The sequence below is a fragment of the Coturnix japonica genome, chromosome 1 (genome assembly GCF_001577835.2).
Source record: "Coturnix japonica isolate 7356 chromosome 1, Coturnix japonica 2.1, whole genome shotgun sequence".
Taxonomy (NCBI): Eukaryota; Metazoa; Chordata; class Aves; order Galliformes; family Phasianidae; genus Coturnix; species Coturnix japonica.
This window is the reverse complement of record NC_029516.1, coordinates 46,595,099-46,622,893: the sequence shown is the minus strand read 5'-3', so window position 1 is coordinate 46,622,893 and position 27,795 is coordinate 46,595,099. Positions and strand designations below refer to the sequence as shown.

General features: G+C 51.2%; 3 protein-coding genes across 3 annotated transcripts; 2 read left to right on the top strand and 1 right to left on the bottom strand.

The window, feature by feature from the left end:
* The first annotated feature begins 1,096 nt into the window (after positions 1–1,096).
* MICALL1 (MICAL like 1) lies at positions 1,097–17,310 on the top strand. Its single transcript, XM_015862913.2, has 16 exons — positions 1,097–1,305; positions 6,407–6,455; positions 6,711–6,852; positions 7,993–8,096; positions 8,875–9,011; positions 10,462–11,030; positions 11,521–11,584; positions 12,150–12,532; positions 12,658–13,136; positions 13,410–13,544; positions 13,877–14,003; positions 14,175–14,265; positions 14,615–14,688; positions 15,016–15,130; positions 15,207–15,253; positions 15,540–17,310. The coding sequence occupies exons 1-16, from the start codon at positions 1,160–1,162 to the stop codon at positions 15,659–15,661; spliced, it is 2,784 nt and encodes a 927-aa protein (XP_015718399.1). The 5' UTR covers positions 1,097–1,159; the 3' UTR covers positions 15,662–17,310.
* On the bottom strand, positions 16,678–21,205 carry C1H22orf23 (chromosome 1 C22orf23 homolog). Its single transcript, XM_015862924.2, has 6 exons — positions 21,063–21,205; positions 20,801–20,863; positions 20,147–20,332; positions 19,560–19,694; positions 18,614–18,714; positions 16,678–18,313 (listed from the first exon to the last, which is right to left on the bottom strand). Exons 1-6 carry the CDS (start codon positions 21,139–21,141, stop codon positions 18,209–18,211), a joined length of 669 nt encoding a protein of 222 aa, XP_015718410.1. The 5' UTR covers positions 21,142–21,205; the 3' UTR covers positions 16,678–18,208.
* Positions 21,205–24,907, top strand: POLR2F (RNA polymerase II subunit F). The gene is made up of 5 exons (XM_015862934.2): positions 21,205–21,321; positions 21,628–21,697; positions 21,787–21,917; positions 23,355–23,426; positions 24,717–24,907. The coding sequence occupies exons 1-5, from the start codon at positions 21,302–21,304 to the stop codon at positions 24,805–24,807; spliced, it is 384 nt and encodes a 127-aa protein (XP_015718420.1). The 5' UTR covers positions 21,205–21,301; the 3' UTR covers positions 24,808–24,907.
* Positions 24,908–27,795: the final 2,888 nt, after the last annotated feature.

The window sequence follows — 27,795 nt, the reverse complement described above, 5'->3', positions numbered from 1 at the left end:
GACTGGCTCCACACCTTGCAAGGGACAGCTGAAACTTAACTGACCGGGACTGGCACTTGTGGAATGAAGCCAGGATAGAGCTGCATCTCTCTCGCAGAGTGGAAAGATGGGCTCGGTGAGATGCAGTGCCTGGCACCACTTGAGACTGGAGGAGCACGGGGTGTTCAGCAGCATCTGCAGAGCTGCTGCTGGGAGTGCGCTCTGCTCAGTGGGTCTGTGCTCCCTTAGGATATAGCAGGAAGACGCTGTCAGGCAGGGCTGGGGAAGGCTGAGCAGACAGCTCTGTTGTTACAGAACCATGGCAATACTTCCTTCCATTTTTCTCTACAAAGTGTCTCTTCGTGCCACAGCTATTCTCGGACACTTGAGCTGTACCCTAGAGAATGTATTCTTATTTTTTGCCTTTTACAGCTCTGAGGCCATGGGGTGACAGAAAGAAACGGAGCAAGGAAGGAAGAGAGTATGGAGTGTGCCAAGCCTGAGAGCTGACAGGAGAATGGGATCACAGAGCCATAGAATGGCTGAGGTTGGAGGGAGGACCTTAAAGATCATCCATTTCCAGCCCTCTGCTTTGGGCAGGGCTGCCGCCCAGCAGGTCAGGCTGCCTGGGATCCCATCCAGCCTGGTCTTGAATGCTTCCAATGCAGTTCTCCAGTTGGGATATTCTGCCCATTTAAAAACGTGCAGAGAAAGGGAGTTCTGAGATGGATCAGATGAGGTGGATCAGGCTTGCACAGAGGTAGCTAAAGTCTTCCTTGGCCTAACTGGAAATGATAAAATCTTCAGCAAAACAAGCAAATGCTTAATAAGGGGGAAGAAAGCACGCTCTTTGTCAGATCCTTGGTTAATCCATCTCCCTGTCAAGGGTTCCTGAGATAGTATCTCACTCTTCCTCCCCTTCTTCCAGGGCTTCCTGCGAAGCATCCAAAGCCCTTATCTTCAAAGCCCTCCCGGCCCCGTGCCCGCCCCTGGGACACCTATGTCCCACGTTTCCTCATCCTTCAAGGCGAGCCCCGCTCCCTCCCAGGCCCGGTTCCCCCCACCCCGCAGGCGGGGCCGCACCTCCTTCCCTCCCTCCTCCCCTCCCTCCCCCCTTGCCGCCCCGCCCGTGGGCCCGCAGCGGCAGGGCAGCCGGGCGGCAGGCGGAGTGGCCGCCCCCATGTCGGGCCCGCGGGGCGCCCTGCAAGCCTGGTGCCGGCGGCAGTGCGAGGGCTACCGCGGCGTGGAGATCCGCGACCTCAGCTCCTCCTTCCGCGACGGCCTGGCCTTCTGCGCCATCCTCCACCGGCACCGGCCCGACCTCCTGTGAGTAGGGCGGCGGGGCAGGCCGCGAAGCACCGGCCTCGCGTGGGCGCCGGAGCCGGGAGGCGGTGGGGCAGGAGAGCGGGCAGCCGCGGAGGGGTGGCCGGGCCCTTTGCGGATCCCTCCGTCCGCTCCGAGCTGACCCTGCGAGGGCGGTCCCTTCTCCATGGGGCTGCTGAGCCGGTGACAGCTGTCGTGAAGGCTTGGCAGGCTGGCTGCCTGCTGGGCTGTATCAACAGAGGGGTGGCCCAGGGAAGGGGTTGTTCCCTTCTGCTCTGCCCCGCCTGGAGCGTTGTGTCCAGGCCTGAGTCCTTCTGTACGGGAAGGATATGGAGGCGTTGGGGCAGGTCCAGAGGAGGGCAGGAAGATGCTCAGCAGTCTGGAGTACCTCTCCTATGAAGGCAGGCTGAGCGAGCTGGGCTTGTTCAGCTTGTAGAAGAGAAGGCTGCAGGGAGACCTCGCTGCAGCCTTCTGATGTTTAAAGGGAGATTATAAACAGGAGGAAAACCAAATTTTTACACAGGTAAAGGGGAATGGTTTTAAACTGCAGGAGGGGGTGCTTAGATGAACTAGCAGGGGAGGTTTTGTACTGTGGAGGTGGTGAGGTGCTGGCACAGCTGCCCGAAGAAGCTGTGAGTGCCCCATCCATGGAGGTATTCAAGGCCAGGTTGGATGGGGCCCTGTACAGCCTGATCTAGTGTTTGATCTAGTGGTTGGCAGCCCTAACTACGTCAGGATGTTTGGAGCTAGGTGATCTTTAAGTTCCCTTCCAACCTGAGCTATTCTATGAGATTGGCATCCCTATCCTAAAGACCAGCCTGCTCCTCCCTGTGGCAAAGGCAGCCATCCTGAAACATACCGAGTCCCAGGCCAGGCAGCTTTGTAAGGTTGCTTTCGGCCTGTTTTCTGCCTGTACCACAGTGAAAGCTGGAGGTGGCGAATGAAAGCAGGGTTGTTGAGCCCTGCTGGGCTCCCCCATCAAGCAGCTTGTAATTTGGTTACTTCTATCCATTTGCCTTCATTTATGGAGTGGCTGTGAGAGGAGAGGGAACAGGAATTTAACCAGGTAACTTGGTGGTGCTCCAGGGCATGGTGTCGTGCTGGAGAAATGGCTGAGCTGCTGGAAGGAATGTGCCCTGACCTGCCACACCATAACCCTGCGTGCTACAACACTGCTGGGAATCCAACTTGGTAGCCCTTGCAGCACAGGTTGGCTTCACCCCACCTTTCCATGTCCCTGGCATGAATGTGCTCACGTACACCTCACCTGTCAGCAAAGCTTTCCATGGTGTTGCATCCCGTGTCACGTTCTGCTCCTGGACTGGTTCTTTCTCAGCTGAGGCTGCTCACATTGACCAAATCCTCTGTTATGAGCTGTGGTGTTTTTGGCACAACAGCAATGACAGTGACAAAGTTGGTCCGTAGCAGGCAGTGATGTCCCTATGGAGGTGCAGTGTCCATGCTCTGTGAAGCAGAAGCTGCACCAGGTAGGCTAGAAACTAGTCTGCTGTCTGACGTGTTTCAGATGGCCACCACAAAACTTTCAGTGTGGTATTCAGGCACCACTAAGAGCCAAGTGGTTCGGTGGCTTTGCATCATTGTGGGTATTTAGGGAGCCCTGTCCCTCTCTAACTTGGAAGGAAGAGGCAAATGAGCGCCAGCAGCTCCTGTGTTTCTGGTTATTATTTAGTGAGTGGCACAGCAGCTAAGGACTGAAAAGCAGAGGCTCAGCAAAAGCTCACAATGAAGGCCACTAAAACCACCTGATTGTTTCCCGTTAACCATATTTACCATCCCATTAAGCAGCAGCCGCTGTTCTTAAGTTGTCAGTGGGCTTAAATTGGCTCCTGGCAGATGTCCTAACTAAATGCTTCACAGTTCTGCACGAGCTGCGTTGTAAAGGCAAAGCCCAGGGCCTTACAAGGACATGGCATGTTGTGGAAGGATTTTCACGCAGTGGGCAGGGGCGGCATCATTTCATCCAATTCTGGCTTCTTCAGCCTGCCCTGATTTGGAAGTGGGAGGATGGGATCAGAGGCAGAAAATCTCCTGTTGGCAGAGTAGAAGTAACAGCCCTCCTTTCCTTCTAAAGTGCCTTCAGACAGCTGGGTGGGACCTACTAACACCTATCCGACCTCTCACTGTCCCCCTCTTTGAGAGGGGACTCTCCTGGCCCTTGCAGGTTCATGTTATTCCTGCGAGCCCAAAGCTGAGGCCCATCAGCATTCAGCTGCAACCCCGTTTCCTGATGGCTTCCCACATCGGAAGCGTGAGCACATCCTCTCCTGTACCTGTGTGATGCTGCTGCTCTGGAAGCCGGTCCCTTAGGGCCTGCTTTTGGTGCCTGTTTGTCTGCCTTGGTTGCCTCCTGTTGGGCAGAGGCTCTCTCTGAACGCTGGGAGTGACACCCTGAGGAAGAGAAAGGAGAAGTCGTACAGATGAGTGAGGTTTGATTCTAATGCCTCTCTCTCCATGTCTGTGAAACAGGAGCAGCAGAGTCACTCCTTTGCCAAACCTCAGACACAACCCAGGAAAGGCAGATTCAGTCTGCGCTAACTGTAATCTTGGAGTGAGACACTTAATCTCTTCTTTTCCCTTGTCAGCTAAGCTGGAAGTGTCCAGTCCAACCTGAGAGTGAACTTCAGGGATTAACGAGTTTGTTTACTAAGCGCTCCAGAAATGTAAAGCATGAAATTAATCTTTGCAAGGCATTCGTTGCCAGCGTAGTGAAGCAAAAAGCATCTTTTAGAGTGAGCTGTGCAGCCTTCCTGGAGCTTGAGGGAGCCAGAACAAGAGAGCATGGCATACAGCTTGTGAGTACTGAGGGAAATAGGAGAGGAGAGCCATGCGCTGGGAACGTGGCTGTGCATCCCAGAGGCTGCGGGTTTGGTTATGGGCAGCATCACAAATCCCCATTTGTTCCCTCCCGTGTACCTTCTATGTTGCCCTGACAAGATCTGGAAGGCTGAAGGCCTCATTATGCGGTGTGGCCATATGAGAACTTGTGATTTACTTTTGAGGAATCCAGGAATTGGCTTTGGTTTTAGCTGAGCAGTGCACCCTTCCCCCTTCTCCGGGTCTGCTGTGCTGGCTGGCAGCTGCCCTAAACCCCAGCGTGCTTAATGGCTCTGCAAGTATCTAATTAGGTAAGGGCTTGAGATGTTATTTGCTTGGGAATATTCCTCCAGGATATGCTGCGATGTTTGCTGATAGTTGTCCAACTGGGATAGCTGCAGTCCCTCCTGCTCTTCCATCTGATGCCTCAGATTGGGTTTGGTGGGAGAGGGGCTTGATCAGTGCAGAGACATTATGTGAGATGGAAGAGGGAGCAGGGGGGAACTGAGTGAACCATGATCCCCAGGGCCTCGTGCTGATGGGATTCAACATCTTGAGTAAAAGCCGAGAGCCTTCACTCCTGCATTAGTGGGAAAAGCATGTTGTATTCCCTTGCTGCTTAGCCCCTGCCCCACTGCCTCTGGAGCTTTGTGTCCCTTCCATTACCACCTGCGTTCCCAGGCAGATATGATTTTCCACAACGGCTTTGGTTTGCTGGGCTGTCGGTCAAAATCACCAGCCCAGGCCACCAAGAAGCCTTTGAGCTGCATCACTTCTGTACCCTGAAAACAACAGTGTTTGGCATGAGGGTCAGTCATGTTTTGAGGGCTGGAGATGTATGACCTTGCTGCCATCACTTCTGCATTTCCAAGCTGATATTTTTTATTTCTAAGCAATAAATATAGCAAGGTTAAAGGAGTTCTCTCAGCAGAAAAGGCTCGGAAAAACCATCTCCCAGTGGAAACTGGCTATAAATACAATAAAGGCACTGCTGTTCACATGAGAGTGAGGACCACAGCTGAAAGCTTTCCTCACCAGCACACAGAGAGGGGAAAGCTTGTGGTATTTTTAATAGATTCTGACTGTATTTGCATGTGCTTTCAGGAAGGTGCTTTGGTGCTTACAATGGAGGCCTGACCCATCTCTGTGTTCTTGCCTCGCTCGTGCTGCAGTTTCGTTTATCTCGGAGGAAGCGGCACCAGCAGCCTCCTGCTTGTGAACGGAGGAAGTGTCATTTGATGGTGTTGCAGGGAGCTGGGAAAATCTTTCTGAGCTCACTGGGGGCTTCCTCTGCAGCCCTGGGAAAAGCGCAGCTCTGCAAAGCAGCAACCATGGCTGCGGGGGACAGCACCTGGGTGGGTCTGATGGGCATCAGAGGGAAAGGCAGTAAAATCCCACTGGGGATTGAGGGAGAGAGGTCCCAGAGCTCTTGAGTAGCTCTCAGAAGGCACACAACTGAGGATTTACTGTCTTACCTGATTTCTGCATGGGCAGTGGGATGGGAGCCCTCACCCCTCTGAGCTGAACTGTACAATCCCTCAAGAAACACTGTGCCTTCCTGGCTCTGTCTCAGGCTTTGGCAGCTTTCTCTGGACCATTGGGTTTGTTTCACCTGACCTTGAGCCTCTCTGGGCCATCTCCTCCCTGTCAGTCTCATGCTGTGCTGTATAAGGTTGTCTTGCAGCAAAGCTGAGCTCTTTGACTCAGGAAGGGGCTATATTCAGTGTAGCATGATGCTGTTTTCACGCGATACCCACACAAAGGTTCAGAAGGCATAAATAACTCCTTCCTGTATTTCTTCCCCTCTGCAGAAAGCCTGCAGACCATTTTATTCCTCCCTCCCCTGCTACAGCCTGACTCCTCTGGCAGGGGCAGCTGCTTTATCCCTGGGCTCAGGCTGATTTGATCTCCTGAAGGGATCCTAGGGGACAGGTGAAATGCTACAGTGGGAACTGTTCAGGTTCCTCTCTGTGCTCCAGTATTTCTGCTACCCATAAGGGCAGTACTGAGGGTTGGAACAGCATTTCAGTTTCCTGGCCACCACCCATTTGGGACTTGCTTTCTTTTTTTAATTGCAATTTCCCTTTGGTTTCTTTGTCCCTTTGAAATCCCAAATCTTCTCTACCAAGGTTCTGTTTATGTACGCTCTTACGTGTTGAGTTGTTGTAATGCCTGAGGAAGGTTTTCTGTCCCAGGAATCTTTCTGCGGTGGCACGATGGCACTGTTCCTCTATGACTCCCGTCACTTATTTGTGCTTTCTCATTTCAGAGACTTTGATTCTCTTTCCAAGGAGAATGTCTACGAGAATAACCGCTTGGTAAGTCCCTGTTACGCCACGCACAAAAGGAAGGAACATGAGAATGACTGTATGGAGCTCATGTAGTATGGGAGCTTATATATAGCTCAGGGACCAATGGTAAGGGGATGAGAGAATCCATTTGTAAAGCACAGGCAGGAGCTTCTTTGGAAATGTCTGAAACATAAGCATCCAGCCTTCCAACTTCATTTGTAGGTTATCTATCAGAGAGCATCACTTTTTTCTCCTTAGCACCTTATTCTCTCATTCCTGCAGGCCTTTGAATTGGCGGAGCGAGAGCTGGGTATTCCAGCTCTGCTGGATCCCAATGATATGGTCTCCATGAAAGTTCCAGACTGCCTCAGCATCATGACTTACGTGTCTCAGTATTACAACCATTTCAACAACCCCAGCCAAGGTGAGCAGCTTTTCCTTGTCACCAGCTTCCTATTTGACCCTCCTTGGCTGTATTGGAGGAAAACAAGAGGCCCCATGACAGGAGTCTTGTGCAATCTCTCCATTTGGTAAATATGTCAGATCTTCCTGTTCTCAGCCCAGAGCCTGTTTTCCTGTTCATGGGGTGCACTGCATCTGTAAATTAGGTTTCATGGGAAGAGGCGCTGACACCTGGGAAGGAATCTTGCATGGGGGTTTTGGAATTCAGCATCTGTGGGGTCCTGCAGCCACTTTGAGAGGTGGATGTTTGAAGGCTTGTGGGCATGGAGGTAGTGAACCTGTGTTCCCTCCTTCCTGTGGGAAATAGGAGCCATGTGTGTTCTGTGGGGAAGGGGAGAGGAGCAGACAGTACTTGCCTTTTTTGGATCTTGCTGGTGAGGAGCCTGGCACAGAGAGTGGGGTAGGGCAAAGTTTCACAATGGGTAGGCAATGATTTAACAGCTCGTACTGCAGGAAAAGGAACGCCTGTGTTTTCCTCCCTCCATGCCACATTCCTGCCACTTGGGCTGGGTCGCCCCTGGAGGGCATCAGACCCCTTTGAGATCTGCTTTAACTCACTAAAATGGGAGATAGGCAAGCTGCCTACCACAACTACTTTTAATCACGTTGTAAGCTTGGAGTGAAGCACAGAGGGAGGGGAACAAGGGTGGAGTGTCTTAAATCAGCTCATCTGTCCTTGCAACTGCAACTTAAGCTGAATTCTACTTTGAGACAGCTCTTCCAGGGCATCCCTCCAGGGTGGAGACCAGGGCTCCAGTTTGCTTTCTATCTGCAGCACCGTCAGCCACAACATCAGATACATCTCTTCCTCATGCGTGGATGTGAGCCTTCTCAAGTGATGCTGGCCTCCCAGCCAGGGGACTGCCTTTGGCAACTGCTTTAAGTGCCAGCCTTGACAGGCAGGGGATCCTTCACAGGCCTTTTGTCTGACTCATTATTAGACTGTGTTTGTCTCTATCCCCTGAAATAGGCACTGAAGTGTCAGGAGTGGCAAGTCCTGTGTCACAAGGCTGATTTTTTTCCTCCCCTCCCCTTCCCCCACAAGCGTGGCATGAGTCACCGCCCTCAGCAGTGCCTGATCCTCCTTGCCTTCTGTCCCCAGCCCGAGTCCCTCCTCCTATGAAGCGCCCAGCTGCTGCTGCCTCACCACCTCTGCTGGCCAACAAGAAGCCTGTGGCTGCGGTTGAGAGTTCCTCAGCACCACAGGTACCTGATTTCTTGCTTCAGAGTTAGCACGGGGTAGCGGTCCTCCCTGCACAATGAGTGAGGAGAAGGGAGAGAGCCCATTACGGTGTGATGGATCTGTGCAGGGGGTTAGCTATGACTTTTGGGGTAGGAGGGGTGTTTGAGATGGATAAGTGCAGAGGTTAGCTGTGTGTTTTGGGATGTGTAGGGATTTGGCGCCTTGGGGGACTCTGCTGAGACAGTGCTTCCTCTCTAGAGATCTGTGGACTGGAGTTTGTCTGTGGCAGGCAGGAGGTCAGTGTGGAATGAGGACCTGGGTTTGAGCACTTAGTGCAATGACACCTTCCTTCCTATGGAGGTATAATGCTGTAGATGAGGAAAGAGCAAGAATGTGGGATTAGGTGAGCAGAAAAAATGTTTTCTGCTTTCTTGGCCCTTTATTTCATGGTTTGGCAGGTATTTGGAGTGGCATATTTTTTCCAAAGCACAAGGGGATCCTCCTTTCAGGTCCCTGCTGCCTGGGATTTTGATGAGTCCCTGCACAGCCCTTCAGCTTTGCCTCTAGACAGGGACAGGGCACCTCTTGGAGAGAACTGGGGTGCTTCCTTCTGATCTGGGAAGAGGAAGTCTGCCTGTGCCTGGACTTGGGTTGTGTGTGTTGCTGAACTCTGAGGTCAGCCCCTGGGCTATGCCATGCTCAGCAATGGGCATTGCAGGGGCAGCAGCTGCTGTGGAGGAGTCGCAGACTGGGGAGCAGCTTGTGGCCCCCACACTGAGCTCCTCATGTATCCCATCTCAGGACGATGCCCCCGTGGAGCCGGCAGAGCCGTCTCAGCGCACCACACTCAGCAGTACCTGCGCAGCCTGCCAGCAGCACGTCCACCTGGTCCAGCGCTACCTGGCTGAGGGCAAGCTCTACCACCGCCAGTGCTTCAGGTATGCAGTGGCCAGGCTCGGTGGGGTGGCTCTCCTCAGCAAGCTGGAGGTCTTTTGTATGCTGGACTCCATCTCTGTGTGTCCTTGGGTGATGAGGAGCCTTGAGGGAAGGCAGTTCAGCAATGGTTCCCAAAATACTGCTCAAGAGGGTGTGTTTGCCTGGCTGCCCTCCCAGATGTCTGACTTAGCCCCTTGTTTACAGCCCTGTGCTGCCTGCTTCTCTTTCTCCCCCCTGTTCTTTCCCACTAGGCTGACCTGGAATCCCAGCCCTTTGTGCTTCTCCCACTCCCCTAAATCAGGATGCTGTGCCTCTTTACTACCTTCCTACTGAGTAACACCTCCATGACAATAAGGTCCAACAGCCCTGCAAATCTCCTTCCTCCTATGCTCCACAGCCTCAACTGGATATGCAGGCTCCTCCAGTGCCTGGGGTGGTGCTGAGCTCTCGAGAGAGCACACAGGGAGCTGCAAACTGTTGCCAAACAAGGGATCACACGTCAGCAGCTCTGTGGTTACTCCCTGGTTGCAGGTCCTTACCTGCAGCACCTGTGAAGTCATTTCACTTTGCTTTCCCTGCTCTGATGATGGGGGGGGGGATGAACTCTCCCCTGTGGGCCACAGGACATGAGCCTGTAAGTGGGCGGTTGGCATCTGAGAACAGAAAAGTTGAGCCAATTGAAAGGTGCGGTGTCTGTCTTGGTGAAGCTCACGGCTCTTTACACTGAACAATGAGGTCCCTGAAATTTTGGTCACCCAGAGCAGAGTTCCTCACCCAAATTATCTGATTGCAGCGTAGGGCAGCCAGCTGCTGTGAGCAGCAAGCATTCTGACAAGAAGAAACAAGCTTGGTTTTCATGGAAGTGCTTGATCAGCCCCTTGCCTTTGGCTCTTTTTTGTGTATGTGATCCTCCTCCCTTTCCAGCTGGGAAAGGGCTGAGCTAGTTGGCAGTGCCATGTATTACGATTACACCTGTAGGGCTTCGTTAGGGAGGATTCAAAGGCTCAGTGGGGAAAGAGTGGGTGATCTAGGAAGATGTAGCAGGCAGTGAAGGATAGGGAAACTGTTAGCCTGGTTTCAACAGGCAAGGCAGAGTGAGTGTAAGAATAGCCACTCTGTGTCATTCCCTGGTCCTTCAGCCAAATACTTTCACCCTTACAATGATCAATACATACAGGGGTGAGCGTCAGACCATTCTTATAGTGTGTGTTGCTTCCCCTCGCTACTCTTCTAGCTTCCAGCTTAGAGATTTCCTGAGTCAGAAGTGACACCATTTTATTTAATACTTTCCTTTCCTGCATGACTTCCCCAAGATTGTACAGAGATGGAAACTGACCCCACGGCCCTGCAAAGATCTCCTGAGTGCCAGTCCAGACTTTCTTCTCAGTCCCATTTTCTTCCAGGAGGGCAGGATAGCATCCCCCATCTCATGGGTCTTTTTCTTGTTGGCAGGTGTAAGGAGTGCTCCAGCACCCTGCTTCCAGGGTCATACAAACCCGGCTCAGAGGCAGGGACTTTTGTCTGCACGCAGCATCGTGGTAAATTGGCCATGAGTGGGAAGATGGACAGGAGGCCCAGCCTGGACCGACAGTCACCAGAGCTAAGAACTGAAGCTGGGGCCAGCAGCGTGGGTGAGGACGTGCTCCCCTCAGGACCAGAGGTGGGGAAGGACAACGGCAGTGTTGTGGAGAACATGGCAGAGACCCAAATGCCTGCAGAGGTGCCAACCAGCCCAGAGGAGAAGAACAGCACACCAAGCAGAGCAGAGACAGCCATACCCCATGTGGGGAGTGGGGCACCCATCTCCCAAATTCCCCCAAGACCTCCTCTTCCCAGCAAGCCCGTGGTGTCCAGCCAGGACAAAGCTGGCTCACTGGATGGACAGCACAGACACACTCGGCCCACCCCAGCCCCAAGGAGATCCACAGATGCCCTCTCCCCACCAGCCTTACACCCTGTGCCCCGGCCCAGGTCCACAATCCAGGGCGAGGCCAGTGACAGCGGGCCTGGTATGGTGAATGGTGAGAGAATTCAGTGTTTACTGTTCACATCCACAGCAGTCAGCAACAGCTTGGATGAGTTTCATTCCTCCCCTGCAGCCTGGTGCCCTTCTGCTCTAATTAAGACTTGTGCTCAGATACTGAGCCTTCATCTTTCCCTCTCCCCATAGCAGAGAGAGCAGTGCGAAGACTCACTCCACCCTGCCCCACTGTATTTCCTTAGAGCTTTCCAGAGGGCACTGTCAGCCTGGAGTGAAGGTGGCAGTGCTGGGGCAGTGTGCAGGAGTGGGGGCATGAGTTCTCCAGCTGCAGCTCCAGGATGGGGTGGGAATTAAAAGGCAAGGGTGGTATCTGGGGGAGACTATGACTATGGAAAAAAGGCCACAAGGTTTTTGGAGAGTGGGAATACGCAGCTTCCCACAGATAAGAGATAAGAGGTGCTTTGTGTTGATTTAACCTCTTTATATATGTCCTTTTGGTGTTGTGACAGTCTGACCCTGTGTCTTTCTAGGTAGGGTACCTGAACCCAGTCCCCCTGTCCCAAAACCCCGAGGGAGACCCTGCTCCTCTGATCGGTACGTCCTTCTGTTCACAGATACCTGGAAACCCCACAGGGAGGTGGGGCTGTGGGGAGGGCTCAGCTGTGGTCTCTTTGCCCACCTCCACAACCACCTGTTCATGGGAGGATGTAGCTCATTCTCAGGTCCCCTCCCTGGCTGCTGCCACCCTAGCAGTCTGCAGAAGGCAAATCTCAGCCCCTGCTTCCTCCACAGTACAGAAAGCAGAGTTAGGTGAAGGGAACTGTTGCCTTACTGTGTAAAACTTAGCCTTTATCTTACTGCTGCTTAGCAGTTGGAGACTGTAATACTCAGAAACTAAGATGCTCCACCCTGTGGATGAGTCAAGCAGGCTGTGTCCCTCAGGACCTTAGTTTTGCCCCCAGCTCATTGCAGAGAAGAAGCTGCTTTGTTTCTGGGGAAGACTAGAGCCACTCTAGATGAGAAAGCTGCTTTTAGTGTGGGAGACATCCTGCTCTTTCCATCTGTTCCTTTGTGGGCTATATCCCTCTGCTGTGTCTCACCCTTCTTGCCTGTCTCTGCTCTCTGCCACCTCTTGCTATCTTTTTACCTGTTCTTCCAGTGCTGGAACTGCTGCAAGAGCCAAGGACCCACCGTGGATGGCCTTAGTGCAGGCAGAGCCCAAGAAGAAGCCTGCTCCTCCTCCTCCGGGGAGCAGCCAAGAGACCCCAAGCAGGACTTTAGAGGAGGAGGGTGAGGAGGAGGTGGGGAAAGCCAGGAGTGAAGAAAGCAGGTCTGATGCCACGGAGCCCAAGTCATACAATCCCTTTGAGGAAGAGGATGATGAGGAAGAGGAGAGCACTGCTGTCCAAAAAAGCACACCTGAGCAGGAACAGAGTGAGACTGCTGCCAGGCCTCTGCACCCCTGGTACGGCATCACTCCCACTAGCAGCCCCAAGTTGAAGAAGCGGCCAGCTCCACGAGCCCCCAATGCTTCCCCACTAGGTGAGCTCTCCCTCCCAGCCCCCTGTTCCTCCTTCTCACTAGTTCCCTTTGCATTCACCTGTGCCACTAGTATATAGCCCCATTCTCTTCTGGTTGCCTCCCTGAATTCTCCTTTTGCTTTGCAGCCCAACACCCAATCTCCAGGCTGTCGCACTCTGAGCCATCATCTTCCACCCCATCTCCAGCCCTCAGCCTTGAGAGCATCAACTCTGAGAGTTCAGCCAAGATGCTGGGTGACACTGACGAGGCCTCTGTGCCCAAAAGCTCCTCCGAGCCCACTGTCCACACGCCAACGGCCACCAAGACCTCTCACACTGACACTCCGCTCACCAGCGTCTCCTCCAGCGAAAGCCCTGCTGCCCCAGCCAGCCTCTCCACCAACTCCTCCTTCTCCTCCTCCAGTGAACTGGCCAGCTTCAGTGGGGAGGTGCAAAACAGCACCCCACATGCCAGCGGGAGCATCTCTGCTGGCAGCTTAAAGACCAGCCCCAGCCGGCTGCCCCCCAAGCCTCCTGCTGGGGCTAGCCCTACACCCATCCTCCTGGCATCAGAAGGAGGTACTGGGAGCGCTAAGCCCTCCTCCTCACCCAAGCCACACCTGAAGGTGAGACGGTGACTTTCCTCTCATCAAGATTAGGGGCCTTTTCTTCCCTATCTATCATTCAGTTAGAGATGGGATCTAGTCCAGCCTTTCCCCTCACTTAGGTTTGGTATGTGGCCTCCTAGACTGCCAATGAAGATCAATGTCTTGTTCCTCCTCTGGGAAGGTGTGGTGTAGGACAGACTCTAAGGCTGCCTCTCTGCTTGTTCTCAGCTATTGGGATTGTTTTCCTACCCTGGCTTCTCATGTGTATCTCACTTTGTCTCCCTGTTCCAGTCCTCCTGCAAAGAGAACCCCTTCAACCGAAAGCCATCGCCTGTTGCCTCCCCCTCTGCAAAGAAACCTCCCAAAGGCTCCAAACCAGTGCGTCCTCCTGCACCAGGTCATGGCTTCCCACTGATAAAGCGCAAGGTAAAAGAGAATTGGAAGCAAAGAGGGGCAAAAGCCAGCTCTGTATTATGCCTCCAGGACCATAGGTGTGTTGGCTAAGCCCTGGGTTATTTCCTCACTGTGCAGCTAGAATGCTGATCTATATGTGGTTAGGGAGGATGATGCCTAGGCTAGATCCCACTGATGATAATACCCTTGTCTCCCTTTGTTTCCAAGGTGGGGTGAGGATTTCAGATCCTATGTTAGGTGAAACGTCCTGTTCCCTCACGTCCATTAATGAAGACCAGCCTTAGGGTTGCCATTGGAAATTGGAGGTTGATGGTAATAGAAGTCTCTGCTGTGTGGTTTGGCAGGTGCAGACAGATCAGTACATCCCCGAAGAAGACATCTATGGAGAGATGGATGCCATCGAGCACCAGCTGGACCAGCTGGAGCACCGTGGGGTCATTTTGGAGGAGAAACTTCGCAGCTCTGAGAATGGTGTGTGGGCTGTGCTGTCTGTGGTTGTGGGGCAGGATGCACCCTAGGGCTGCTCTGTGTCCCTGCTGATGTTGGAGATGGAAGAGCACAAGGGGCAGGTTGGCTCTAGCTGAGTTGTGACAGCATTCTGCAGTGCTGGGGATGGCTCTGAATTGTCCTTTCGTTTGGCAGACAGCCCTGAGGACAGCCTGCTGGTGGACTGGTTCAAACTCATCCATGAGAAGCACATGCTGGTGCGCCACGAGTCAGAGCTCATCTACATGTAAGTGTGCGCGTGGCTGAGGGCACTGATGCTGCTTTGGGAAGCCCCATCTCAGTGCTACTAAATCTGTGCTTCCAGTGCTTGTCTGGAAAAGTGAAAGAAAGAAGGCAAGCAGACAAATGCATCCAAACATATTAGCACTGACCCACTTTGAGTCACCAGAGCATCTCCTCAAGAAAGTCCTTAGGCAGCCAGAGTTTGTTCTAGGTGGCAGCTCACTGTCCTTTTGTCTATACAGCAAGACCAGCATCTTGGCCAGTCCTTTCCCAGGTCACCCTGTATCTTGGAATGTTATTTTGCCTCTCTAGAGCCTTGCAGTGGTTCCCAGCAGTGCCTACTTCTCTTGCAGCTTCAAACAGCAGAATCTGGAGCAGCGGCAGGCAGATGTGGAATATGAGTTGCGTTGCCTCCTCAACAAGCCAGGTAAAGCATCACTCAGGCTGTGGCTACCTATGAGTTTCATCTCCCTTCTGTCTCAGTGGGTCTCAGAAGAAGAGAGGCAGATATTAGGAGATAAGAGCACTGGAACTGTTGCCCTGTCTCATTGCTTGCCCTTCACTTGTGTGGGTATGTGCTCCTCTTATCCCCATGAGGAGCACGAGATGCCGTGCATTGGGCTCTCTCTCCAAAGCACCACTGCTTCAGCTGGCCCTACAGCAAGTTGAGGCAGGAGATTGTGGTAGGGGTTCTCTACCCCAGGCTCCATCAGCCGTTTAATCGCCTGTTCTTCTCTGGGGTTTGGTCGAGTAGAGAAGGACTGGACTGAGGAGGACCGAGTGAGGGAGAAGGTGCTGATGCAGGAGCTGGTGACCATCATTGAGCAGAGGAACGCCATCGTGAACTGCCTGGATGAGGACCGGCAGAGGTGAGGAGTGAGGTGTGGTGGGACCAGGAGTAAGTCTGTCTGACTCAGCTGACCTCTTTTCCACTGTTTCTTTCAGGGAAGAGGAGGAGGACAAAATGTTGGAAGCCATGATTAAAAGGAAAGGTAAGAAGCAGAATTTGGGAGCTTTGGTTTCACTGCTGACTGCAAAGGGGCAGCATAAGCCATTTGCGAGGTTGTGTGCAGAAGGAGGGTGGTGTTATCCTGTGTACACTCAGGAGCCTTTGCTGTAGAAGCATTAAAGTTCGGGGCACAGTTATGCTGTGTTACCCTGTTGTCACAGAAGAGGGTGTGCGTGCAGAGGAGGGCTTTGATTTGTTGTCCCTGTTGTCATCTGTGTGCGTACAAACCATCAGCATTATACAGTAACAACCCTCCTTTGCAACTCCAGAATTTCACAAGGAGGCTGAGACTGAAAGCAAGAAGAAAGGCAAATTCAAGCCCATGAAGGTGCTTAAACTGCTGGGCAACAAGCATGACTCCAAGAGCAAGTCGCCCAAGGAGAAAAGCTAGAGCAGAATGCCAGCAATGGGAGGGATATGCTGCCTGACTGCTCTGGCCTCCCACAGCCTGCTGCCTGCCAGGAGGGGCCTGGCTCCTTCTGTTCCCTTTGCCTTTCCCCTTCACACCAGGCACTGGCATGGCCACCCCGGGAAGACACCGGCCCTCTCTGCCCACAGTGGTGAGTCCAACCACAGTGCTCCCCTACCCGAGGCTGCAGAGGAGGCTGAATTTCCCCTCTAAAGCCTCACTAACAAGGCAGGGAGAAAATGGATTCGCTTCTCAGAAGCATTACCCTGTCATGTGTCCTTGTTACTGACTGAGAAGCAAGATGAGGAGTTTGGTGTTTGTGAGAATACTTGCACTAACTGTTCCCCTCCCCTATTCCCGCTCTTACTGTGACAGCTCCGTGTGCCTCCAACCTCTTGGGCCTGGCTACCCCTCCCTGCCTGCCCGCTCTTGTCCCTTTCCTGCCCCATTTTTAACTTCAGGAGAAAGGTTTGCTATTAGAATCAGGATTCTTTAGGTTGGAAATAAATACAGTCCAGCATCACAAAGCTCTAAAGCCATAGCCAAAAAAATAACCGGTGCCCTATTTTGAGCTGTCCCCTCCCACTGAAGGCTTTTCCCCTTGAGCATTACAGGTCTGAGAGGACCCAAGGGGACAATGTACATCTGCTGGGATGTAGCCCGTGTGCCCTACTCAGGATATCTTACCCCCTCTGCTGCTAAACACCACTGCCTGCTGCCTTCAGGGGGAGGGAGGAACATTCCTTTTCTAGGCAAGGGCAGAAAAAGCACAAGACTGACTTAGTGCCGGCAATGGACAAGCCTGTGCTCCTGCTCATCAGTGCCTTGAGCACTGGAGAGAGAGGCATGGTCACAACTGACCCTTTCCCCAGGTTCGTCTGTATACACTTCAAAAGCGTGTGAAGAGGGTTTGGCTGGTTATTTTTTATGCCTCCTTTTTCCTACACAAGTTCAAAATTGCCCTCAAACTTTTAAAACCCTTATTTTATTTGTGTGTGTGTGTGTGTGTGTGTGTGTGTGTGTACGTTGAAGGAAGGAATGGGGGAACAGTATTCTTTGAGCTTTCCCCTCTTCCTTCCATTTTTGTTTCCTGCCTTCTCCTCCAAGCTGAGGAGCTATTTATTGAGTTGTTTTGTCAGTCTGAATTAGACATTGACTTTCATGGGTGTTTGGTGGGTCAGCTGTTTGTCATGCCTTCACATTAGCAAATTAGTCATGCCAGCCCCGAACAAAACTGCTGCGCTCCCTTCCAAAAATACAGCAGGCTTTAGCCAAAACACTTCTAGAGCAGTGCCTTGCAACATGGCTGGTGTAGCTTCCTGGAAAGAGATCGGTTTCCCAAACCCTGAGTGACCATGGTTGGGTGGCAGCACCCATAATAGCCCAGCAGACTGATGAGGAGGAGCAGGGCTTGGAGAGGGGAGATCCTAAAGCACAGCTCTTCTCTGAGGAGAAACAGATCTGTTCTAAAGCCTGCTGTTGTGTCACTGTTGCCAAAGGCTATCAGGATTGCAGCAGCCTGACACCCTTTGACCCTGTGCCTGGTCAGAACCTTGATTTGGAAATTATGTTGTACTAACTATGACTTCCATTCATCTGATCAGAAATAAATAGTGGATTTGGAAAAACAATCACAGCTTAGGTTTCTTATTCCTGGGGACGGAACGTACAGCCTGCTTATGGAGTGGCTGACAAGTATTGCTAAGAAACAGATGATAGGATCTTAATTTCTAAGTTTCATTTTGCTGCTTTTTGTGTGGGAATAGAGGGGCATCGTGCTTCAGCCTGGTGAGTCAACAGCCATTTCCAGGCGCTGTGGGAAGCGGGTGGCTATTCAGCATACTGTGCTTTCGGGAACCAAAAAACCACAGCAAGCCAGCTGCAAAGATCAGCAAGCTCTGGGCTGAAATCCCCTCTCCCCAACTCCCCCTGCTGCAGCTGTGTTCCTGAGCGCCTGCCCAGTTGAGCTGCTGCTGAGAAGTCTTGCTGATGCACGCAGTCACTCTGACCTGCAATAATGGTGGAGGCTCACATTTGCGCAAGGCCAGGCGGCTGCATCTTCCTCCTTACACGTGCCAACGTAGCCATTCCCAGGCTCATGTGGACTGGAGTGGGTTCTAGATGTGGGTGGTGATGTGCTGGCGGTGTACTGCCACCAGCAACCTCCGCCTCTGGGTAGATGGAGGAGAAGGGAGCGATGCTTTCAGCTGTGTGGAGTGCTGTACTCTGAGGCACTGCAGACTCAGAAAGAGGCCCTTCTTTGTCATTGTTTAATAGCCGCTACTGTGTTTTCATCTATTTAATGCTAAAGGGATCCAGTGTGTGGGGAGGATTTTACAACAGCTTGCTTCTGTTACCAGCTGTGTACAAATCGTTCCTGCCTTCTGGATTTAGGTAACAGGTTGTGCAGTCCCCTCTTCAGGGGAACCTCTAGGAGATGGGCCAGGCACAGGCCAGGCCTTGAGGCAGTGATGCCCAGGGCCTGACAGAAGAGTTAGGAACAAACTGCACTTGTGTTTTTCCCTTGGCCTAGTCGAGGAGACCAGATTTGTTCCCAATAGGAAAGTCTTTTGTCATGATCTCTTTCACTTCCTCACTTCTCTTCTTGTCAATGATCTCCATCTCCCGTATTTTCTGCAAAGCACAGAAGGGAAGGGCTGAGTGAGGAGAATGCCAGGAGTTGGTTTTGTGGGCTTTTTTTTTCCCCTCCTTTTTCTTTTGTCAGCCACAAAAACAAAGGTTCTCCTTCCCCAATTAAGTTACATGCAGACATGGAAAGAAAGGCTGAAAATCACATTACCCAATTCCTCAAATTCATGCCTGCAAAAGCGATCTCTCCCCTCCTCTTTCCTGCTTGGCTGCTCTAAAGATTCTGACATGGGTGATGCCCTCAAGGCGCTGCATGGGACCAGCGTCACCAAGGATGTTACATACCTGTGAGATTTCAGTGAAGATCATTCTCTGATACTTCTTGCCCTGTCCCAGGGCTTCCATCTCTGCCAGGAACTCCTTCCTCTCCTGAACTTCATTCATCACTGACAGACAAGAGAAAACACTGTGGAAACAGGAGCCAGCCGAAAGGCAAGAAAACACCTTTCCATCTGGCTGTGAGCCCTCAAGCCCTAGTTCTGAGAACAAGGGATGATACCTGACTCTGATACCCACATATCTTGCCCAGGCCACCAAAACACTCCGACAGCCCCTTAGACTTAGCAGGAAGCCCTCCTCCCCTGTACAGCTCCCTTCCATATCCTGCAGGAACGGTGGCTGCCTGCTGTTTCTTGTACCAGACATCTCTCTTCATACAGGCAATTCTCTCATTATTTGACAGCTGTCAGTCTGTGCTGCCCTGGTTAAGGAAGGGCTGGTTGAAGCACTCACACACACAGACTTGAGTACAGAGATGGGTAGGGCAGAGTTGTGCCATCCCAGAATACTCTGCAAGCCAAAGTACACCACTGCTAAAATTCTGCTCTGCATTTAAGCTCTACTACTGTAACTGCACTGATCTTGGAGTCAAAGTAAACAGAGGACAGACCACAGTCAGACTGATTACACCGCGTTACGCTGAAAGGATCCAAAGCACACGGGCTTTCTGCCCAGGCTACCCCTGCAATTCACTAGATGCTGCTCTGCCAGAAGTTGGTCTTGTGTGGGCAATGCAGACAGCCTGTATCTGCCAGCAAACCTCTGCAGCACTTCTGCAAGGAAGGCCAGATCACAGCATCGCAGCAATAAGTCCTTCCTGCTGGAAACTGGCATCTGTGCCCTGCACTGGGGGTTTCATATCTGTGGCTGCACAGCCTGTCATCCCAACCCTTAGAGGGTTCAGCTGCCCAGGCCACCCCTGTGCCTTCCTCCAGATCACACAAAGACGTACGTTCTTCAAAGCGGTCAAGCTCAGGCATCTCCTCTTCCTTTGTATGAACCGTTATCTGTTTCACCTGGTGCTCCACTGTATCCTTCCCAGTCGCTAAGATATTTTGGAGCCTCTGCTTCTCCCTTTCCAAATCTCCTGTGAATGCCGTGGATAAAAATGAATTGTTAGCAGCATGTCTCCTCAGCAAGGAGCTGCCTGCCCTGCTTTGCTGTTAACGATGGCAGAGGAAGCATGATGTAAGTGACAGCACAGCCCCAGACTGAACTCTGCTACACATGGTAATGGGCAAACCAGTCTGAGCTCTAAAGTTTCACCCTTGTTTACAAGCTAGAAAATTACACAGTGATCTCTTCTTACAAAGGATTGTGCAAGTTCCTGTCACCTATTGTCCCCCTGGGCAGCAGGCAGAACTCTGTGAGCATTTGCAGCAGGCGCTCCCTCAGAGATCTCCCTTTAAAGCATCTTTGAAGACAGAAAGCATGAAGAATAATTAAGGATATTCCCTAAAGGTGCTGAGGGGTTAGACATAAGGGAAAGAGAAGAACTGGACAGCATGATTTATTTATCTGTGATGTTTGCTTACTTACGCCTTGCCTGTGGCCTGAATTTCTCTCGGATGTAGGCATCTCCTGCTCGGCAGACCTCAGCAGGCCGAAGATGGGGTTTAGCTGGCAGCTTGCTTGGCTGATGGCACGGTGGGGAGGAAGCAGGAGGCGCGAGCACTTGTTCTTGGCTGGAGGTAGGGTGGCATTGGAGGGGCAGAGAATCTCCCCCTGGAGAACAAACCCAACATATTGATGTCAGATGCAGAGGAGTCTGGGCAAGTGGCCCCAGCCTACCACCAGCAGAAGGTCATAAAACCATAAAATGGCTTAAGTTGGAAAGGACCTCAAAGACCACCCTGTTCCAACCTCCTGCCATTGGTAGGGCTTCCATCCACCAGGTCAAGCTGCTCAACTTGGCTTTGGGCACCTCCAGAGGTGGGGCACCCACAGCTTCTCTGGGCAGCCTGTGCCAGCACCTCACCACCCTCTCAGTGAAAAATTTCTCCCTAATATCTAACCTAAATTTCCCCTCTTTTAGTTTAAAGCCATTCCCCCTTGTCCTGTCACCATTACGCAGTGTAAAAAGTCCATCTCCATCCTTGTAAGCTTCCCTCAAGTACTAGAAGGCCGCAGTGCAAGCAGCAGAGAGCGTTCAGCACAGTGCTGGGGAAGGAGTGCCAGGTGGGAAGCACTCACGCCTCAAACAGTCCATCAGGAATCGCCTCTGGAAACTCGTCAGCTTCGACTCCTCCATCAGGGCTAAAAAACAACAGCTACGTGTTACTACACAGCACAGTGGGCTGCCCCGGCCCCGCAGAGCCCAGGACACGGCCCAGGACAGGACCCAGGACAGGATCCAGGACAGAGCCCAGCACAGGGCCCAGCACAGGACCCAGGACAGGGCCCACAACCGCCTTCCCCGAGTCCCCGCGGCCTTCCATCCCTCATAACCCGTTACCTCTCAGCACCTCTCGTGTCTCGGGGCTGTACCGGGCTCTGCCTCTTCCCGCTGGCCTCGTTCCCGTCGATAAGGCCATGGCTGGTGGCGACGGTGGGAGAACAATTAGGGACAGCGGGGCAGGCGGAGCCGCGTCCTGTCTCTGTGGCAACGGCGCCGCCGGTTTACTTCCGGAAACGTGACGTCACGGCGCACGACCGGAAGTGGGTAGTACTTCCGCCGGGGAGCGAGGAAACAAGATGTCGGACAACGAGGACAAGTGAGAGTGGGGCTGAGGCTGAGGCTGAGGCTGAGGCTGAGGCTGAGGCTGAGGCTGAGGCTGAGGCTGAGGCTGAGGCTGAGGCTGAGGCTGAGGCTGAGGCTGAGGGCTGAGGGCTGAGGGCTGAGGGCTGAGGGCTGAGGGCTGAGGGCTGAGGGCTGAGGGCTGAGGCTGAGGGCTGAGGGCTGAGGCTGGGGGCTGGGATCAGAGATCAAAGCCTGGACTTAGAGACGGTCCAGCGCTAAGTCCGAGTCCAGGCGCTGTCTCCCGGCCTGTGTGCGATGTGTGCTTGCCTGTCTCTCACAGCTTCGATGGGGATGACTTCGATGATGTGGAGGAAGACGAGGGGCTGGATGACCTGGAGAACGTGGAGGAGGTGGGTGCTCTGCGGGGCTCCGATCATGGATCATTCCGGGTCATGGAGTCAGCCCGTAACGGTGCTGTGTCGTGCTGTGCTTTACCCAGGAGGGACAGGAGAACGTGGAGATCCTCCCCTCCGGAGAGCGCCAGGCAGCGAACCAGAAGCGAATCACCACCCCCTACATGACCAAGTATGAGAGAGCCAGAGTGCTGGGCACACGTGCCCTCCAGATCGCGTGAGTATTAGCTGGATCCCTGCTGTAGGACTGTGTGCTTCTCATGGCTTGACCTGTTAAAGCTCCTTCCTTTCTCCCTAAAGCCTTAAGTGATTCTTTACCTGGCGGTTCCGCTTGGGAATCGCCATCTCCATCAACAGTGAAAAGCAATAAAAAGCAATACTGTGAGCTGTCAGCCACACGTGAGTTCTGAATCTCACCCCAGCTGATGCTGTGGGTCACAAGCAGATGGAGTGGGTAACGTGGCATTCTGGTTCTGCTTTCTGCCTTCTATAAGGCAGCCAGCATGAGCTGGGAAACTCAGAACTACTACTGCAAAGTTCAGCTTTGAGGAAGCTGAATAAAAGTAATAAAGTAATATCATTAATTATTATCACAAGGCTATCAGAACTCTAGGAATGGCACAGCTGTCTTGAAATACTAAGCATACGGTTATATTGTGGCACACTGTATGTTCACTAACTATTTGGAATAGTGGAGCATCACTTCTAATAGGTAATAACATTTAAATCCTCTTTTAAGCACTCCTTAAGACAAGTTCCTCTCAAATTCTTCCTTTTATCTGTCCAGATCTGTTTTAGTAATGCCTGCTAAAACCTTTGTGATCTTTGAGAAACTGCTGTGTAAGTGAGATGATTAGGCTGTGTTGAAATTGGTCTGAAAGGAATCTTAGCTACATCCACCCTGAAAATGAAGCTGATTCGATTACCACCAATGAGCTTCTATGTGATCTTTGCTTAATCATCACTTTGCTGAGCTATTCTTCGCCTGGTTATCACTCCAGGAAGGAATTCTGTGCATGTTGTTTCAACTGGTGGCAGGCCAGAAGGATGGAAGAGATGGGATGAGCCAGTGCCAGGCATTTAATACAAAACACTGGTGCCTGGTCTCTATCACCTCCGTATTCTGTTGACTATTGATGTTGACTCTAGGCCAGCAGCAGCCCCCCAGTGGCTTTACCCACACATAATGTGAACTTCTGTTGCTTCTGCTGCCACCTGAGACAGTTGTCAACTGTGTTTGCTTTACTGTTACAGCCCTCACCAAAACGCATTTGTTTTTTTGCTCTAGAGATAGAGTGCATTATAAATCTAGCCCTTTGTTTTCCTTTGAAGGAAGCCTTGAAGATTCAAGCAAGTCAGATTCCCATTTTATAGTGTTCCAACTCTATTATTTTTAATTTTAGATCTGCCCTTATTCTTCACATATAAGTACAGCACAGTGAGACTAGACAGGTGTGGTTCTGACCAGCACTCAAGTCCCAGCTGACTTGCAGAGGATGAGGGGTGGATTAAGAGCATTCAAATGAAAACTCAATCCGTAGCCACTTGGGGATAACCTTTGTCCCAGAGTGGATAAGAGTGCAGCATGCAGTCATATGTTGGCCCTTCTGTCTTTCTGTACATTCTCTGAAATGGCTGTTGCTGTTTGTCCCAGGATGTGTGCACCCGTGATGGTGGAGCTGGAAGGAGAGACAGACCCCTTGCTGATTGCCATGAAAGAACTCAAGTAAGTCCCAGCCTTAGGCAGTGTATGTATTGTTTTCTACAAAGCAAGCTATCCTCTGCTTATCTCAGCACTTTACAACTTATTCCATGCAGTATATTCTAAGACAACCTTCTTTTTTTATCAACCACGGTGAGTTCTGCAGTTTCCTTCCACTTTTCCTCCTTGGACCTTCTCCACAGCTTCTCCCATCCTAGGAGTTCTTGCTGATGATGAGCAGTGCTCTGACCTCTTTTTATATAAGAGTCATTTCTATGATGAGAACCAAAGATCCCCATAAGGAATCAGTTTAATTCTCTGAAAGGAATTAATTTGAAGCAGCCTTCTGAACAGACCTGTGCTCAGATGAATTGCTGACTTAAATAAACAAAACTGGGGTCAGGGTGGTGATGTGGAGACTCTGGTCAGAATGTTGTTTCACTGCACCCTTCTATACTTGGCTTATTGTGCTGGCAGGAGACGCACCTCTTGCATACAGAGAGATTGATTTGAACCTTTTCTGGCAGTTTCTGGATCACTGCTTAGAGGCCCACAGCAGAGTGCCCTGGTGGCACACAGTTTGCCAGTGTAGAAAGCAGGTTACTATGTTGCATGCAGGTAATCTTCAAGCAGAGTAACTGGATTCCTTTACATACTGGGTTCTCAAATTGATTTGTCCCTCTGCTCAGTGCATTGCAGTTGCTCTTGCAGACTTTATCTATTACAGCTCCCTTTGCTGTTGCCAAAACCCCATGGGTTGTGCTCCAGTCAGATCTCCAAGTTCAGCCTAAGTTGCTTCAGGTCACCACCTAAGTGTGTGCTCTAGAGAGCAGTTGGGGTTGTGACACAAAATAAAATGGCATCCTGTGCTTTGCTAGAATTAAATTGTAATTCTTGGCACAAGGAAGCTGCTTTTGGGAAAACAGCAGCCCTGGATGTGATTGTTAAAGGTGTTGTGTTACTTTTCAGGTCTGATATGGTTGTAAACCTGATCCTCTGCTTAGATTCTAGACCATCTAATTACGTTCTGCTCTTAAATCTGCTTCCACTGAGTCAAATTGTGTTCATCGCTTTCTTGCTTTCTAACTGGAACTGCTGTCAGCAGATGCTGTGTTCCTGTAGGTCTATGATTGTTTTGAGACTTAAGATGCTCAGTGCTTTGCACCTAGTAGGGAGAATTTTGTTGAGACTTTCCAAATCACCAGTACTATGTAGGCCTACCAAGAGATTACTGAAGTCAGCAATGCCATTGCCTGTTGACATGGCATAGTGAAGACTCTGGCATTTCTATTCACCTCTCTCTCCTCCCTCCAGAGCACGCAAGATTCCTATCATCATCCGTCGTTACCTGCCTGATGGGAGCTACGAGGACTGGGGTGTGGATGAGCTAATTATCACAGATTGATCGGCCTCTGGCTGTTGCTTTTGGTTCTTTCCTCCTCCAGCAGATGTTTCTATTTTTGTTTATATTTGTATAAATAAATTATAAAGCCTTCTGTATGCCAGCTTGATTGTTACCATTTCATTCTGTGTCAGTCTGCATGGTTCCTATTTATTAGTATTAAGGAGTCAAATGCTATGCTTTCATCGCAGCTCTTTTTCCAGCTGAGCAGCCCATATGTTTTATCTAGGGTAAAGAGTACAGTAACTGCCTCCTCCACAACTCCTCCCTGGAGTTATAGGACCAGCAGCCAATTAAAGAGCCGTTGCACAGGAATGATCTTGCAGGTACTTTGGCTTCAGAAAGATTCCAGCCCTTCTTAACACAGGAGTGCTGAGACACCTCCATTGCTTCCCCCTAGACAGTTGGGCCTTTGTGCCCTGAGCAGGTTGCTGTGGAAACCCCCAATTTCCTCTCTGGCCAGAGCTGGCTGTGGGTCTTCTCAGGAGTATCGTAGAGCAGCTCTCATCAAATCACCTATTGTTTCCCTGCTCCTGCTGCTTATCAGTGATGGGGATCCCCTTTCAGTGGCACTGCCCCAGCCGGAAGCACAGTCGCCAGTCACCAGTCACAGTCTTACTAGCTCAGCAGTTGTAGGTTAAATTGCCGCTCTTGCCTCTCATGCTGCTGTTCTCTGATGTGCAGTGGAGCTGGTGGTCCTTAGTGCATGGGTGCTCTCAAGGCATCTCACTTGTATGAACACCAGAAGCTCTTACAGCGGCGCAGCAACAGTTAAATTCTAGAGTACCTTTCTGTAATCTGTAGTGTGATGACAGATTGTGTCCCATTAAGGACCCTTCGTTCTCACTTCTGATTGTGCAAGGAAAAGAAAAATGCAGCCCCTTGCCCAAATCAAGAAGTTAGTTGGATGCATTAAAATCTGGGAGGGCTTCCAGCCAACTACTGCTTGGTTTTCATGTCTTAATCATCTCTGCTCTGAGGCTCTTGCTCTGAGCTCTGGAGCAGAACGCTCTGTAGCAGGTGATCTTATTAAAAAGTGCACCTGTTGTTTCTGCTTTACATTGTTTAAGTCTTTGCAGAGCTACAGGGAGGATTTTTCCACCTAGTTTGTGCATATGTTTGAAGCACGCATTCTTTGTGGTGTACGTGTGGATCCGTATCCCAGCGGGAGTTTGTATACACCTGCTTGGGAACTCAGGTCATATAATCAGCCATGTATGTTATCCTCTTACTGCAAGAACGCCCTCCCATCCACCCTTCCTTTGTTGGTCTGTGCAGGGATGCAGTGTGCACAGGAGGGGGAGGCCAGAATGCAAGAGCTGAATGGGTCTCCCTGAGCAAAAAGCTCAGAGGGGATATGGAGATGCCTGCAGGTGTAGGAAGGGGGTTGACCCTGAGGAACGCAAGTGCTTCCTGATCCAGGCCATCCTTACCAAGAAAAGGTTAATTTACAGCACTGTGGCCTTCAGCCTTCTCCCCCCACCCTCTGTGGAATCCTTTAATCACGTTGGTGTGGTGAAATTTCAGCCCTGAAATGGTGCCTTTGTGCAATGGTTCTGGCGGCCGCCATGGAGCGCGGGGGTCGTTTTCTTGTCCTTTTTTTTTTTCCTTCTTTTTTTTTTTAAAAAAGGCTTCTTTGTTTCCTGCCCGCCTCCCCTCCCCAGCCTTGCATCTGTATCAGATACGATTAAAGGGATAGGGAAGGATGCTGGGCCAACTCCTGCTAGGCTGAGGGAGGATTGGTTAACCCCTCTGTTACCAGCGGTGTTCTACTCGTGGGGGCACTCTCGGATGAGAGGAGGCATCCCATTCCACTGGAGAGAGGTTGATGTGGAGCCCACTTGCTTTCTTTGGTTGAAGAACTGAAGGTATGTGTGTATGGTTAAGTACTTTCTTCTCCCAGTCTTCTGTTCACCTACACTGTGATCCTTCTCTCTCCCACCCCTGTGACCAACTCTCATACCGTAGCTCTGCCATGGCTCTCCTTATCCTATGGAGATAGACCATCTCCCATGGAGATTACCCATGGAGAAGACCAACCTGCTTAGCAGTGCAGTGGTTGCCATTTGGACCTTTTCCACAGTCCACAATTTATGGTAGAGATTTCTCCTCTCTGTTGAGTGATCACAGTCCTATTTTACAAGGGAATGTTTAGATCGGCATCGCTGTTTTTAGGGTGTCATTTAGCCATTGGCCCTATAAGGACCTCATCCAAAGTGTTCTGAGTGCTCTGCGTTTCCTAGATCTCCTACTCATTCTACTCACCTATTAAGTGCTCAGTGGACACAACCTCACAGAACAGATCATGCTTTTGCTTTGAAGCCTTGGAACTTGTTTTTTGTTCAGTGTAATCCTATCTTGTTCCTATGGGCCTTGAGAGATGTTCTCAAGCAGGCCAATGTACCCTGCATGTATGCTTTCCTCAACTCTTGAGAACTCCCAGGATCTGATGACCAACATGTTTTTTTTACTTTCAACTACTAAGTTACGTTCCTCTGTTCTCAACTGTACTCTGTGTGTGTGTATTTATATTCTTACCCCTGGAAAACAAGAGGAGTTGAGTTTCTACATAGAAACTAATGGTTGCTTCCAAAAGGAAATGGTTGCTTTCCAAAATACATCATTTTCTAGATGTGGGGAAGGTTTTTATGTCTGCTTTATGGCAACCTAGAGATGAGGGACTCAGAGGAGAAACTCCCCACTCCTGTTCTGTAGACAATAATGAGGCTAAGAAATTACTGCATGAAGCACATGCAAAGCAGTGCTCTTCTTCATGGCATGGGCTGAGCTTTAGCTTAGGAACAGCAGCCTGTGGAAGAAATGACTGGAGCTGGCTTATGAACAGAAGGTGAGTGTCATCTCCATGAAGGAGCACAGTAAGCCAGTTGGAACTGTGGTTGTGACCTCCCAGTGACGAGCCATGCATGGGATCTGTGCGGTGGTGTGGTGACGTGTGACAGATTTACTGGGGGGAAAAAAATTCCAGAGACA